Source organism: Aquarana catesbeiana, linkage group LG05, assembly GCF_042186555.1.
Source record: "Aquarana catesbeiana isolate 2022-GZ linkage group LG05, ASM4218655v1, whole genome shotgun sequence".
NCBI lineage: Eukaryota > Metazoa > Chordata > Amphibia > Anura > Ranidae > Aquarana > Aquarana catesbeiana.
In genome coordinates, this window is record NC_133328.1 from 364,842,206 (window position 1) to 364,858,422 (window position 16,217).

At 44.0% G+C, this 16,217-nt stretch overlaps 1 protein-coding gene across 3 annotated transcripts in view; it reads right to left on the bottom strand.

The window, feature by feature from the left end:
- LOC141144847 (MARVEL domain-containing protein 3-like) overlaps positions 1 to 16,217 on the bottom strand; it is a 79,073-nt gene that overhangs the window by 41,115 nt on the left and 21,741 nt on the right. For all 3 annotated transcript variants that reach the window (XM_073630924.1, XM_073630925.1, XM_073630926.1), the window contains one exon: positions 6,286 to 6,506. In XM_073630924.1, the coding sequence (XP_073487025.1) occupies positions 6,286 to 6,452 (167 nt within the window). In that variant the 5' untranslated portion in view covers positions 6,453 to 6,506. The remainder of the gene's footprint in view (positions 1 to 6,285; positions 6,507 to 16,217) is intronic.

Genomic DNA, 16,217 nt, shown 5'->3' on the forward strand with positions numbered 1-16,217 from the left:
CTCAACCCCTCCTCCTCCTTTCCTGTCCACCCCAGATGATGTCACATACAACTACTCGGGAAGGACAGGAGGGGGGATGGGCTAGCGGGGAACAGAGTGCTACAGCCAATAGGATGCCAGCTGCTTCCCTGCCTATGTATGTGCGATCCTCCCATCAGCTGCCTGCGACTGACAGTCACAACGCTGGGGACCTCTTGCGGAACCCTGGTTGAGAACCACTGACATAGACCATCCTCCGCCAACCACCTCATCTCTTCCACGCTGCGCTCCACGAGTGCTTTAAGTCTCGCTTTCAGATCGCTCTACTGCAGGGTAGTCTTCCCGGTCACGATTGCAGACTGACAGCGGTGAAAGCCGGTGTCTTATCGAATTCAGTCCCCTATCATATAGTGTCCTCCCTGTACTGCGCAGGCGCAGTACGGAGGACAAAAGAGACGCCGAAAGTCTCCGAAGTTCAACAGCTGATCGTCAGCTGTACACGGCGCCTGCGCATTTATTCTTACCCTATGTCCAGGATCATTCCCTACTATCCAAGTGGACATAGAGTTAGAATAAATATTTGCCGAGCGCAGCGAGGCCGTGCCCGAAGCGTGGCGAGCGAAGCGAGCCCGCGAGGGGCCCTCTTACACTGCCATCGCTAACAGGTGCCCGAGCGCCGTGTACAGCTGATGGTCAGCTGATCAACTTCGGGCATTTTCGGCATCTCCTGCTCCTCCGTACTGCGCAGGCGCTGCGCCTGCGCAGTACGAGGCGGACACTATCTGATAGGAGGACACTATATGGCAGAACACCGGCAGTGCAGAGGATGGTTTATGTGGACAGCTTTAGCCTGGATGCCTGCATACTTAGATGTGCCTCTTTTAATCATCAACCATGTGAGTTGCTAAATGTTGTACCTTCATTAAATGTAACCATATTGCTACACTTAGGAGGTGCTTCTCTTTTACACTCTGTAGCTCCTGCCGGATTTTGCTTCTAATCCCCTTGTGGAGGCTTCCATTTGTGGATGAACATTTTATGGTTACACAACCTATCACATTGCTATAATCTTTGATATACGGATGCTTTGGATTACAAGCATGTTTCCAGAACGAATTATGCTCCCAATCCAAGGTTTTACTTGTTATAAACCTATAATAACGCCGCACTGAAAAACTTTAACCTAAATCATATAACTGAAACAATAATAAAACAGTGAAAACAATCCTGCTGCCTCCTTTATATAAGAAATACAGTATCTCTCTCTCATGAGATCAAATCAATATTAATAGATTCCAGAAGGTGCTAGAACAATGCCATACATTCAAAGCATGAAATGTTGAAGTTCATTAAAAAGTCAGTGCAATATAATATAACTGCAGATAGCCGTGTTCCAATCATGTAGAAAATAAATAATATGATTATCCCACTCCGTAAGCAATCACCTCAAGTGCTCACCCTATGTGAGTCTCACTCATCAGATGGATATGTCTTACATATAAATGCTCGGCATAAATCGCTCAGGATGCACCACTCATTCTGAAGGATCTTCTTATATATTGGAATGACTGATAATCAGGCGATTCCTCCGATATTTGGCAAACATAACTACTCACAAACATAAAGGTGTCAAGGGTACAGTATATCACATATTCCAGCTGATCACTTAGCAGTGTGATTGGCTGTCTCACACATCCTCTGATAGTGTGTCAATATTAGGGATGAGCTTCGAGTTCGAGTCAAACTCACGTTCGACTCGAACATCGGCTGTTCGCCGAACAGCGAACAATTTGGGGTGTTCGTGGCAAATTCAAAAGCCGCGGAACACCCTTTAAAAGTCTATGGGAGAAATCAAAAGTGCTACATTTTAAAGGCTTATATGCATGGTATTGTCATAAAAAGTGTTTGGGGACCTGAGTCCTGCCCCAGGGGACATGTATCAATGCAAAAAAAAGTTTTAAAAACGGCCGTTTTTTCGGGAGCAGTAATTTTAATGCTTAAAGTGAACAATAAAAGTATAATATTCCTTTAAATTTCGTACCTGGGGGGTGTCTATAGTATGCCTGTAAAGGGGCGCATATTTCCCGTGTTTAGAACAGTCTGACAGCAAAATGACATTTCAAAGGAAAAAGTCATTTAAAACTACTTGCGGCTATTAATGAATTGTCGGTTCGACAATACACATAAAAGTTCATTGATAAAAACGGCATGGGATTTCCCCACAGGGGAACCCTGAACCAAAATTAAAATAAAAAATGACATGGGGGTCCCCCTAAATTCCATACCAGGCCCTTCAGGTCTGGTATGGATATTAAGGGGAACCCTGTGCCATATTTTTTTTTAAAAATGGCGTGGGGTCCCCCCAAAAATCCATACCAGACCCTTATCCGAGCACGCAACCTGGCAGGCAGCAGGAAAAGTGGGGGGGTGAGATAGCAGCCCCCTCCCTCTTGAACTGTACCAGGCCACATGCTCTCAACATTGGGAGGTTGCTTTGGGGTAGCGGCCCCCCAAAGCACCTTGTCCCCATGTTGAGGAGGACAAGGGCCTCATCCCCACAACCCTTGGCCGGTGGTTGTGGGGGTCTGAGGGCGGGGGGCTTATTGGAATCTGGAAGCCCCCTTTAACAAGGGGACCCCCGATCCTACCCCCCGTGTGAAATGGTAATGGGGTACAAAAGTACCCCTACCATTTCACAAAAAAAGTGTCAAAAATGTTAAAATTGACAAGAGACAGTTTTTGACAATTCCTTTATTTAAAGTCTTCTTCTTTCCATCTTCTTCGGGTCTTCTTCCTTCCTTCCTTCGGTTTCTTCCTCCATCTTCTTCTTCCTCTGGTTCTTCCTCCGATCCTCTGCTTCATGCTCCGGTGTTCTCGTCCGGCATCTTCCTACGCAGCGTCTTCTTCTCCGCTTCGTTCTTGGGCCACTCCGCATCCATGGGAGGCTCCAGCTGTGTGATGCTTCTCTTCTTCTGACACTTCTTAAATAACGGATGGCAGGACCACCTGGTGACCCCGCCCCCCTCTGACGCACGGGGACTTGACGGGGACTTCCCTATGGGTTTCCCAGTGACGTCAAAGGGGGCGGGGTCACCCGTTACGTAACCGTAAAATCCCATGCCGTTTTTATCAATGAACTTTTATGTGTATTGTTGGACTGACAATTCATTAATAGCCGCGAGTAGTTTTAAATGACTTTTTTTCCTTTGAAATGTCATTTTGCTGTCAGACTGTTCTAAACACGGGAAACATGCGCCCCTTTACAGGCATACTATAGACACCCCCCAAGTATGAAATTTTATAGGGATATTACATTTTTATTGTTTCACTTTAAGCATTATTAAAATCACTACTCCTGAAAAAATGGCAGTTTTTAAAACCTTTTTTTGCATTGATACATGTCCCCTGGGGCAGGACCCAGGTCCCCAAACCCTTTTTATGAGAATAACTTGCATATAAGCCTTTAAAATTAGCACTTTTGATTATTCATGTTCGCGTCCCATAGACTTTAACGGTGTTCGCGTGTTCGAACTAAATTTTTGCCTGTTCGCATGTTCTGGTGCGAACCGAACAGGGGGGTGTTCGGCTCATCCTTAGTCAATATACCGGCTTTCATCCGGCTCATAGGTTTCTCTAAGTTGCGGCAAAACCTCCGGGATAATGTGTAACTTCAAAGTAAATCACTGTGCAGCTGCACCCTGGACGCAGTGTTTCATCCACTGATTTTTTTCAAAGGGCCCTATGAGCTGCATGAGAGCTGGTATATTGGCACACTAACAGAGGAAGTGTGGGACAGCCAATTGCACTGCTAAGTGATCAACTGGAATATGTGATATGCTTTTGACACCTTTATGTTTGTGAGTAGTTATTGGATGTTTAATAAATGTGAATGTTTTTAACGGTAATACACTATGCAAATTCTCTTTTTTTTTCCCAGTATCTGATGAATCACCTGATTATAAGTCATACCTACGTATAGGAAGATCCTTCAGAAGGAGTGGTGCATTCTGAGCGGTTTATGCTGAGCATTTATATGTAAGGCATATCCATCTGGTGAGCACTTGAGGTCATTGCTTATGGAGTGGGATAGACACATTATTTTTTCTGCATGATTGGAACACGGCTAATGGCAGTCATATTATGCGTGGGACTTTTGTTCTGACTTTTTAATGACCTTTAACTTTATGCTACGAATGAATAGCATTGTTTTAGCGCCTACTGGAATCTATTAATATTGATTTGATTTCATGGGAGAGATATCTTAAATATATTGAGGAAAGACCAGAGGCTGAAAAGGCCTCCTGTGACAGTTCATATATTGTGGCATCCACAAATGCACTCGGCCACTTACTCTTCTCCATTACAGCAATATTTAAAATCTCTGATTTTATTCAAAGTACATCCAAAGCCAAAAAGTTTTTATTTTGTTTTTTTTGGACAGAGTAGGGGAGGATTAAACCCCTGTCAGTTTATTTTTTGCCAACTGTGTCCCAACAGAAAGAGAAAGTATATCTTTCCAGTGTGAGGCAAAACCCCTGAAGACATTTGTCACAGAAAAAGTGTTCTCATTCTAAAATTTCCTCTCTGTTCCTGTTCAAAATTTTGGATTTACCCCCAATTTCATTCCCAGTGACAGTTGTCATCAGGATGATTAGAGAGAGTGAATCTCTTAATGGGGGCACAGACAGCAAAAAAAACCCCAAAAACCTGACAGTGGTTATATCCTCCCACAACTCTATCCAAATCTAAAATAAAACATCTGCCTTTAAAAAAAGAAGCATGGGGGTTTAAAAAACAAAAAATAAAAAACATCTTATACTCACCTAGGTGGATGCAGCATCGATCAGATGCTGCATGTGTCTCCCACCAGCTCTGCAGTGAGAACTGAGCATTCAAACACTGCTGATCGCTCCTTTTTCCCCTCAGCTCTCTGAGCAGAGAGCCAAGAATGTCAGCCCCTCCAGCACTCACTGGACCACTGGGCTAGGGAGGGGAGTGAGCAGCTGGCTCAGTCTTCCAGCGGCACAGCTGAGATACTAAGCCAGCTGCCGATCCAGGCATGTTGTGGATCCTGACTGTAAAGTGGGGATTTTTGCCCAGCCTGGACCAGCGGGGTCACAGAGTGAAAACGGGTCACAGGAGTGCAAAATGAACTACACTCCTGTGATCCATAGGAGATGTGTGGCTAGGAAAGCTTTGGCCATTCTTATCCTTTAATTATACTTTATAACTGTGCTAACTTTGTTATAGCTGAAGTCCGGGTAGACATATGAGCATGAAGATAAAATGCATGAATGGGAGCCATTTAAGTTGGGAAAAGACTTGCATTTTTGTCCACTTAGTCCTGAGATTTACACATCTATTTCACACAGCACAACAGTGGGACGATACCGTTTACTCCGTTACAAGGAATATACAGCCAAGTGTGATAGAAACAGCAATAAGTATACATTTCCAGTGGAAATAGGTTTAAGAACCAAAAGCTTTATTACTGTGTTTCACCATGAGGGAGATTTCTCCTGACTTCCTGTTCTAGTACTCCTAGTCAGACAGGAGGGGGGTTGTAAAGCCTCATGGTTTTTCACCTTTTTCACCTTTCTATGCATTAAGTGCACCTGTGCACATGCACCTGTACTGCAGCTGCCCCCTTTCTCTTACCTGAACCTGTTCCAGTGACGTGGATGAGCCCAGCGCCTCAAAGCCACTGTCTTGGGTCCTCATTGGATAGATTGACAGCAGCAGTGACACGGGAGCTGGGGCAGGGCTGAGTCCTGCTGTCTGTCAATGAAAGCAGCAGCGGGACTCGTGAGCACGCCCGCCCCCAGGGAAAGCGGCCCTTCGTGGGGGGGACCGATGAAGAGGAGGAGCCAGGAGTGCCGCCGGGGCACCCCAGAAAAACCCTTGCACAGAGCAGGTAAGTATAACATGTTTGTTATTTAAAAAAAAAACCTTTACAATCACTTTAAAACCTGACATGAAAATATCCTCAACATGGACACAAACAAACCTGACAGATATTCGAATCCTTGCTGGTTTTAAATTACGTCAGGGTTCAAGTCTGATCTTATACATCCAAGCATATAAGTAAAAAATACATAGTTCTTTACATTTGTTTAATGGTCCTGCAACTTGAGAGCTATATCTGGGCCTAATATGTTACACAGCCTAGACCAGCATTCAATCTTACTGCAACTGTCACTTTTTTTGGGGGGGTGGAAGAGCAAAGAAGTTGCTATGGATAACTGTTCATTCAAACATCTTAACCACAAGACAAATATGGCTTCAGAATTCCAACAGACACAATACCTTTCATGTGATCTCCTGTCTCTCCTTTCATGTTCAAGTTGGTATCTAGGATGGTCTTGATTTGTTGAACCATTGTGGCTGGGCCGTTCCCTCCTTGATCTATCATTGTATGATTTTTGGGACGGTGGAATCCTGTTGCTATTTGCGCTTCTCTGGGAACGCGACATCGTTGTTCATAGAGGCACACAAGACGTGCAGCAGAGCAGTGAATCTTCTCAGTGCTAAGTTGAGAATGACATAGCTTACAAGTTACATCTGGAACTCCACTGTAATTAGCAGCAAAAAAAATTGATACCATATGTGTGGATAAAATGTTACATCATATGGTACTAGTAATCATTTTTTTACTCTCCAATTTTCTTTGCTACTATAATAATATAGCACAAAACAGCTTAATGTACATTGAGTACTATGGTTTTAGTTTGTATAGCTATATACAGCAAGAGTATGTTATCATGTTCTTATCAAATTCTATAATAAAGAAGATTATACTAAAATACAAAACAGATAAGCAACTAACGGCGGGTACAGGAAGATAAACTTGTCTAACGTGTATCCTTAAAGTGGATGAAAACCCTCACATACACCCAGTGAAGTGAACAGCCTCAGTTGATACACAGGGATGAAACAAATCTCCCTACATAAAGTTTTACATGCATATCTGCTGTCTTCATTTTGCTATATTCTTTAGAAAGTTCAGATCGTGTTAGGATTTTCTCTTCCTGTTCAGCACTGCAGTGAAGCCTGGCCATACAGCCAAGACAGCCGATTGGAGGATAGGCACACACCCCCCTCTCCTCATAGGTAGAGAATTTCAGAACTGTTTGTTGAGGGTCAGGCCACACAAAATTGATAATTTTGTAGATGCTGCAAAGTTAAACCACCTTGCAATCTCGTACTCTCTCAGGGACTGTATTATTAAAAATTTAGGGGTGTGAATATCTGCTGTAGCCATTACCAGCAGTTCCTTTCTCCATGTTGAATCTGTTATTTATTTTGTGGCATTAAACATGCAACAGAAGGAGCATGAACATGTAAGAGTGAGAGGGAACAAGAAAAAGCCCAAGTAGAAAGAAATAGAATCAGGAAATGTGACACATAATGAAATATCCAAGGCACATAAGAAGACCAGGCCTGACTCTGTAGGCTCGGTAAGTAAAATATGGTGGAATTGAGTCATTTTCGTGCAAGAATTTATTCTTTAAATGGCAAAGTCAGCAATCTCTAGTTAAATTTATGCAGCTGCCCAATTTAAATGAATGGGTAAAAAAGGAGGTATATAGATTAGGGGGAAGCTTTAAACCATGTGTTGTGGTAACACATTTGTGTGTGGTAGGTTGGGCTGTATTGAAGCAGCCCATTCATTTTATATGGGTTGGCAGGTCACCTCAAAAATGAAAAATAATTTATATTTTTTTAAGGTTTTACAACACTATGATGAATGCCATCTGTGATTTTGTGGTGCGCTAAAACACACGTTGGTGCAGTGTCAATGTGCATTGTGGTGCTATTGAAAATGAATGATAATGAAGCTCACTGGAGAATTGTGTATTATTAAGCATCCCATAACCCTCAGGAGCCATTTAAAGCCCACTGCACCCCTAAAAAACACCAAACACATTTTATTTTCTTCCCTAATGAATTTCCCTAAAATGGATATTCTTTGTCAAAATCTCCCAATATTTGCTAAAATTTCAGGGAAATAAATTTCAGCTTTATGTAGCCAGGTGCTGGACTACAGAAACATGGAGAAAGACACGTCCTCTTTACAGTCAGTTTTACTTTTAGTTTCTACTGCTATGCTGCGTGTTGCTGCACTATCCCCTCCAGTTGGCAGAGGAAGAAGTATAGTCAGAAAAGCCTATGGATTCCTGTGCGGAATGCTGAGGATGATGGAAATTAAAGTGTGGGACAGCAGCCATAGAATAGGACACCACACCACAAAAATGCACTCCGGATAAGTTCTGGATCAGTTTTTGCTTACAGTTCATACCACACGCAGTTCCAATGCATTTTTGACAAAATTTGCTAGGTTCCATTTGGAAGCTGACTGCACTGGTGTGAACCAGAGCCATTGGAATACATGGAAAACACTGCATGCATTTTTAGTGCAGAAAAAAAGCGCACAGACCTGCATCTGTTGTAAACTAGCACTTAGCCATTTTGTATGCTAAACTGTGTTACCACAATTGCCAATCTATTTGTATTTGTTTGGCTATCAACTTTACTGAGTGATAATACATTAGGATTACCTTTGCTACCTGGTTTGGTGCCTGCTTTTGATGTAGCACCGTTATTGGGTAAGAGGAATTATTTGCTACGTTTCACTGTGTTTACTTGCTTTTACACTCAACCTGGTCAAGGCAAAGAACAGAAGACCCATCTTATTCAGGGGCTCCTGTGGGGGTAGTGCTACATTTACTTATTTGTAGTGATGAATGAATAAGTTTGGAAACAAGGCTAATCTGACTGCAAATATTTTTATAATCTTAAAATTACACGATTCCCCACAGACTGGAAAAATGTGAATACAAATATTCAAAAGAATCAAAATATGAATCAGCCATTCTTTTTCGATTCAACCATCCCTGTACTCTGTGGCTATCAGCAGGTTTTCATATGTAAATACAAATATACACTAGTATATTATATTATAAAGTATTGAGTAAGCTCAAATACATTTTTGCATTGTATGAACATTGCATTTTGCACAATATTGTCTTGGTGGATCGTAGCCATTTAAATAACTGTATGTTAAGGAGGACGTCAGAACCTCTCTTACAAGACGAAGAAATCTGTTGTTAATACATCTCTGACGAGTCATTACCGTGAGAGCAATTTGTATATGGAAATGCAATATATTTTGCAGAGGAATTGAATGGCTTCATTGTATAAGCAGAATTTGAATTCTTTTTTTATTTCAGTCACTCCATTTCCTAGTATTGCATGCATTTCATTACATTGTCTTTTTTAAGCCCATCCCTATGGCTTTTCAGGTTTATAAAACACATATACACATTTGTTTAAGCCTATATTTAGCATTCATACTCCCCTAGGCATATAAGAACAAAGCGTCTCCCCATACAGGCTGTTCCCTATTGGTTAAAATTCTCACACATCAGAATCAGAAAAGTTAACTAGGATATGCTTTTGGAAGGAGAAAGCTGTTTGATTTGCTACAGAGTTATGCCATGTACACACGACCGGTTTTGCCGTCGGAATAAACTCTGAAGGTTTTTCCGACGGAATTCGCTCAAGCTGTCTTGCATACACATGGCACACCAAATTCCGACCATCAAGAACACGGTGACGTACAACAAGTACGACGGGACAACACATACGACGTCTCGTACTTGCTTCAGAGCATGCGTCATTTTTGCTCCGTCGAACAGCATACAGACGAGCGTTTTTTCTGATAGTAATTTGTTCCGTCGGAAAAATATAGAACATGTTCTCTATCAATCTAAGTCCGTCAGAATTTGACGGAAAAAGTCAGACGGGGCATACACACAGTCGGAATATACGATGAAAAGCTCCCATCGGACTTTTTCTATTGGAAATTCCACTCGTGTGTACACGGCATTACCTATATATTGTATAAAAAAAGAGTCTTTGAATAAAGTAAAATACTGTTATCTTTATCTGCAAAGTTTTGAGACTTTTTGTTTTGTAGAGCAGGAAGGGTTGGAACTCTTGTCAGATTTTACTGAACTCAGAAGGCAGATATGCCTTCACTTCCTGTTTTGTTGTCTCTAGGACAGGATATGAGGACAAAACTCTATAACAACAGCAATAAAGACAGATTTTTTTTTTTTAGTTAAGTAGGGGGCTGCTAAAACCTCTGTCAGTATTTTATTGTCTTTTTCTGTTGCAGAGTTCTATTTTCTCTCAAACAGACCCACAGATACAGTAGATAACCTGATAAAAGTTCCAATAATTCCCCATCCTATCAAGAACAAAAAATAGGATTTTTATCACAGCTTACCTGTAAAATCCTTTTCTTGGAGTACATCACGGGACACAGAGCCATAGTATTAACTCTATGGGTATATAGGCACCTTTAGGTGATGGACACTGGCACACCCAATACAGGAATTTTACTCCCTATATAAGCCCCTCCTCCTACCAGGAGTACCTCAGTTTTGTAGCAAAGCAATATACACAAATCCCAAAAGAGGGGAGGGACTTCTGTGTCCCGTGATGTACTCCAAGAAAAGGATTTTACATGTAAGCTGTTATAAAAATCCTATTTTCTTTATCGTACATCACGTGACACAGAGCCATAGTATTAACTATATGGGACGTCCCATAGCAATGCTATTTGAGGGGGAGCGAGACACAACCCAAAGAACACCCCCAGACTTGAGGCCCTGTACTGCTGTCTGCAGCACACTGCGCCCAAAGGCGATATCCTCATGCCGTCTTACATCCACCTGATAAAACCTGGTGAATGTATGCACTGAAGACCAAGTTGCAGCCTTACAGATCTGAGCCATGGAGGCCTGGTGATGTACTGCCCAAGAAGCACTAACTGCTCTGGTAGAGTGCGCTTTGACTTGAAAAGGTGGAATCTTACCATTTAAACCATAAGAGTGAATTATAACTTGCCGAATCCACTTAGCGACAGTGGATTTCGACACTGCCTGTCCTTTCCTAGGACCTTCTGGCAACACAAAAAAAAAAAAAAAAAAATTCAGTCTTCCAGATCTGAGCAGTCATCTTTACTTAGACTTTGACCGCTCTCACCACATCAAGACAATGTAATGACTTCTCTTCCCTAGAACATGGTTTTGGAAAAAACAATGGCAGGACAATATCTTGGTTTAGGTGAAAACCTGAGACCACTTTAGGCAGAAAACTTGGACGAGGACGCAACACGACCCTGTCCTTGTGAATAATCAAATATGGCTCTTTACAAGAAGGAGCAGCCAATTCCGAAACCCTCCTTGCTGAGGGTATAGCAACCAAGAACACTAACTTCCTTGTCAGAAGGACTAAGGGAATATGCTGTATTTGTAACACTGACAAAACTAAGTTCAAGTCCCAAGGGTTCAAAGGAGATCTGACTGGCGGATTAAGCCGCATAACCCCTTGCATAAAAACCCGGACCAAAGAATGCGAAGCAAGTGGTCTTTGAAATAAGACCGATAAAGCTAAGACTTGGCCCTTAATAGTACTCCAGCACTCCAGAAGGCCAGCTTCATCTCTACCCCTAATTGTAGAAAGGCAAGAATTTTGCCTATGTTGTACTTCCAAGGGTGCCAGCCCTTGGATTTACACCAGGAAACATAAGCCCTCCAGACTCTATAATATATGTTTCTGGAAGCTGGATTCCTTGCATTAACTAAGGTAGAGATAACTGACCCGGAATGCCCACGTTTCTTTAGAATGTGGGTTTCAATAGCCAAGCCGTTAAATTTAGAGTTTGTAAGGTAGGATGCAATATCGGCCCCTGTGAGAGTAGGTCTGGCCGTAGTGGAAGGGACCATGGATCCTCCACCGCCTTCTTTACGATTTCCACATACCAGGACCTTCTGGGCCATGCTGGGGCTACCAGAATTACCCATTTTCTTTCCAGCTTGATCCTGCAAAGAAGCCGTGGCAGCAACTGAATAGGGGGAATGCATAAATCAGTGAGAACTGATCCACGGGGTCACCAACGCATCTGTTCCGCATGCGAGTGGATCCCCTGTCCTGGACACAAAGTTGACCAACTTCATGCTGAATCTGCACGGCAGAAGATCTACGTCTGGAGTCCCCCGTCTTTGGCAAACACTCCGAAAAATGTCGGGGAGAAGAGACCATTCCCCCGGGAGCAAGTTCTGGCGTTTCAAGAAGTCCGCCTGCCAATTTTCTACTCCTTCTACTCTCCTTTCTACTCTACTCCTTCATTTCTACCAGAATGAAAACTGCTGATAGGCACGGAACATTCCTTTCTGCCCAAGTTAGGATATGGTTCACCTCCCTCTGTGCTGCAAGACTCTTGGTGCCCCCTTGGTGATTGATGTAAGCCACAGCTGTGGCATTGTCGGATTGGATCCTGACAGGACAACCCCGTAACCTGAATGTCCAGACCTTCAGAGCCAAACTCGCTGCCTGAATCTGTAGGATGTTGATGGGCAAGGACTTTTCGGTTCTAGACCACTGTCCCTGGACAGTTGTCTTTTCTAGCACTGCTCCCCAACCTGAAAGGCTGGCATCTGTCGTTACCACCTTCCAGATAACTGGTCTGAAGGATTTTCCTTTCAGCAGACTCTGGGTTACCAACCACCAACTGAGGCTTTGAGACACCTTTGGGAACAGCCGCATTGGCAAGTCTAAAGCTTGAACCGTTTTGTTCCAAGCAGACAGGATACCGTTTTTAAACAGTCTCGCATGGAACTGGGCATAGGGAACTGCTTCGAATGAAGCCACCAGCTTTCCTAACAACCTCATGCAAAGGCGAATGAAGGGATCTCTTTTTGACCCGACCATCTGCACCAGCTCTCTTATGGCATTGATCTTTGCCTGAGGCAAGAACACCTTTTTCTGGGCTATGTCTATGATCAGACCCAAGTACTCCAGCCTTTTTAGTGGGTTTAAGACTTCTCTAGGTTGAGAATCCAACCTAGACTTTTCAGGTAACTGGTTGTAATGCGCATGATTTGCTCCAAACGAGGCACCGACTGGTCTATTAGCATTAGATCGTTTAAGTATGCCAAGACTGTTATGCCCTGTGCCCTTAACCTGGCTAGAGGTGGGGCCAGAACTTTGGTAAACACCCGAGGTGCTGTAGCTAGCCCGAAGGGAAAGGCTACAAACTGAAAATGATGCTGTTCTACCTCGAACCGCAGAAACCTTCGGTGAGCGGGAAATATAATAACATGCAGATATGCATCACTGATGTCGATAGATGCCAGAAGTTCTCCTCTTTGTAGGATAGAAACCACCGACCTGATCAACTCCATGCGAAAAGAGCGGATCTTCAGGAACCGATTTAGATTCTTTAGATCTAGAATGGGTCTGACATCTCCATTTGGTTTTGGTACCGTAAAGAGGTTTGAATAAAACCCCAAACCTTGCTCTTCTGTGGGTATTTGTATAATCACCCCCTGAGCCATTAATCGGTCTAGTGCACGAAACAGATTGCCTTTTTCCTGGATCTTTGGGTACGTTTGACCTCAGGAAACTCCCTAAATTCCAGTTTGTACCCTAGAGATACCGTGGAGATGACCCATCTGTCCTGAATTTCCTCTTGCCAAACTTCTGAGAACTGCAGAAGTCTTCCCCCCACCCTGGCGAGCAGGGGCACCCCTTCATAATGAAGCTTTAGAATTCTGTTTTGCAGGTTTCCGGCCTCAGGACTTCTTTTGTGCCTGGGCCTGACCCTGAGGCTTTCCTCTAGACCAGGAATATGCAATTAGTGGACCTCCAGCTGTGGCAGAACTACAAGTCCCATGAGGCATAGCAAGATTCTGACAGCCACAAGCATGAAACCCAGAGGCAGAGGCATGGTGGGACTTGTGGTTTTGCAACAGCTGGAGGTCCGCTAATTGCATATCCCTGCTCTAGACTCTTATGGCGGAGGCCATCGCCACTGCCTAGAGGTGGATGCCCTTGGCACAGGAGAAAGAGTCCGCTTGATTGAAGGGTGTTTTTTCCTTCTCTTAACTGGCAAAAGAGTACTTTTCCCACTTGAAATCGTTTGGATGTATTTGTCCAAATCATCCCCGAATAGCCGATCCCCATGAAAAGGAAAACCAGTCAGGAGCTTTTTGCATGCTGCTTTGGCTGACCAATTTTTTAACCACAGGATTCTATGCAGGTGTACTAGCCCAAGCACAAGGTGGGACGCCTGGTGAATAGAATCTTTAATGGTGTCTATGGCAAAACATAATGTTCTTGGTAGTTCAGCCCAATCCCCGGCTTGCTGTACAGGAACCACTTTAAGGGCCCGTCTAAACTGGTCCTTTAGGGATTGACAGATGCCTATTGCAGTGACTGCAGGCCGAGTAACCGCACCTGCTAAAGAAAGAGGATTTTAACAGGAATTACAACCTTTTATCTGTTGGATCCTTAAGCATTTGTGCATTGTCTATTGGACAAGTTAGACTTTTATTCACACTGGAAATCGCAGCATTAACTGCTGGTACATTCCTTTTTTTGGTGAATTTCTCCTCCATGGGATAGAGAACTGAGAATCTCTTTGGAGGGAGAAAATGCTTATCCGGGTAATCCCATTCTGCATAAATAAGCTGCTCTAGTAATGCATGGAAACGCATGCAAAGGCTGTGAAGGTTTTAAGGAACCCAAAGAAGAAACCAAATTTTCAGCTGACTCCGTTAGGGGTAGCTTGAAAGTGGAACAAACCATTTGTATAAGGGACTGTACCAGCAATTTCTCAGATTGCGAGGCTGAAAAGGGTTCATCCACCGTTGTTTCCTCTGCAGAGGAGTAATCGGTTTGTCTTTCCTCCTGATCGCCTGAGGGTAACACCTCATCCTCTACCCACTGTCCCCTTGGTAAAGGGTCTAAGGTGGGGGAGGGGAATCTAACACGCTTCCTATCCTTTTGGATGGAGGATGCGATTAAAGTCGATAATCTTCCCTCTAGCCCCAATAGGGCAGAGGAAAAGGCATCTTCAGTCACGTATACAGGGGCTGAGATGTGAGAAGCAGCTGCACCACCAACTGATTCCAATGACTCACCCTGGCTTGCCACATCTGGTATTTCAGGAGATGGCAGCATGGAGGCACAACTGGAGTTCCCAGCACCTGGGGGTGAATTTTTTGGTACCTTTTTTGAGGTCTTTGTGGTGTCTTTTTTGGCAGGCATAGTCCTAAGCTCAAAAAGCAGAGGCACTATTTAAATGCACTAACAATAACTGAACAATAGTCTGACAGTATAATGCCGCTAATAAAAGTTCAGCCTAGTGCTGGGAAAAATGTCCTTTCCATATTAGGAATGCCCATTTGCAGCCCTTATGTGCCCCACCGCTCCTGTGTCCCGAGTGCAGCCAGCTTGCTTCTCCTCGCTATACAGCTGAGGAGAGACTGCTCCAGTTAATGTCTCCACCCTGTGCTCGCGCCGTGCATCCTCGTGGACGCTACGTCCCACACATGGCGCCGCACCTAGGCCCCGCCCTCTCCGTACAACCCGCCCCCTTTTGTTTGAAAATTTAAAAACGTTCCCATCATGAGGGGGGAGGGGGGAGAGGCAGAGCCTAATGACGTAGAGGAGGAGGAGGAAAAAACTTCTGTAGCTGAAAACCGGGACCTCTGCACCCCCCGCGGGGGGGGGGGGGTATTGCAAAGGGAGCAACAAGAATTGTTGATTTCCCTAACCCTCTTGGTCTCTCCAGGGGGGAGAAATGCAGGATGGCAAATTTCTTATTCACAAGAGGAATCCCCGCTGTGCAAGCTGCTGCTGTCACACACAGACTGACACTGAGCTCAAGTGAAGACAACAGATTAAGGTATGTGCATATACTCCCTCTAGTGGAGATTTAAGGCATGACAACATTTTTCCCTAAGGAAGAAAAACCATAGGTGGACTTTTACAGTTCCTAGGCTTCTTCCCTTGCCTTATCTTCGCCGCAGGATTCTGCTGATTTACCAGACAGATCCAACCTTCACCCATCACGGCGGGCTGCTTTTAGCAAACCTTCAAGGACCAAGTCCCTTTTTATTGGGGGTTCCACTCCCTTGGACCTGTATTAGCACCCCGCCAGGAAAAACTTTAGGTATTGTAAGCATGACCCGAGGTCCAGCCCTGCAAGGAGAGGTGTTACAGGCAAAACCTTGTTCTTCTTATACGAGGCCCGGGTACCATCCACCTTGGCCTCAGTGGCACTTTGGACAGATCCGGTCTGTGGAGGCTATTTAAATCCAGCAAGGATTCCTGCAGTGGAGCTCCTCAGAGCACATCTTCACTCGTGACCAACACCTTAGACA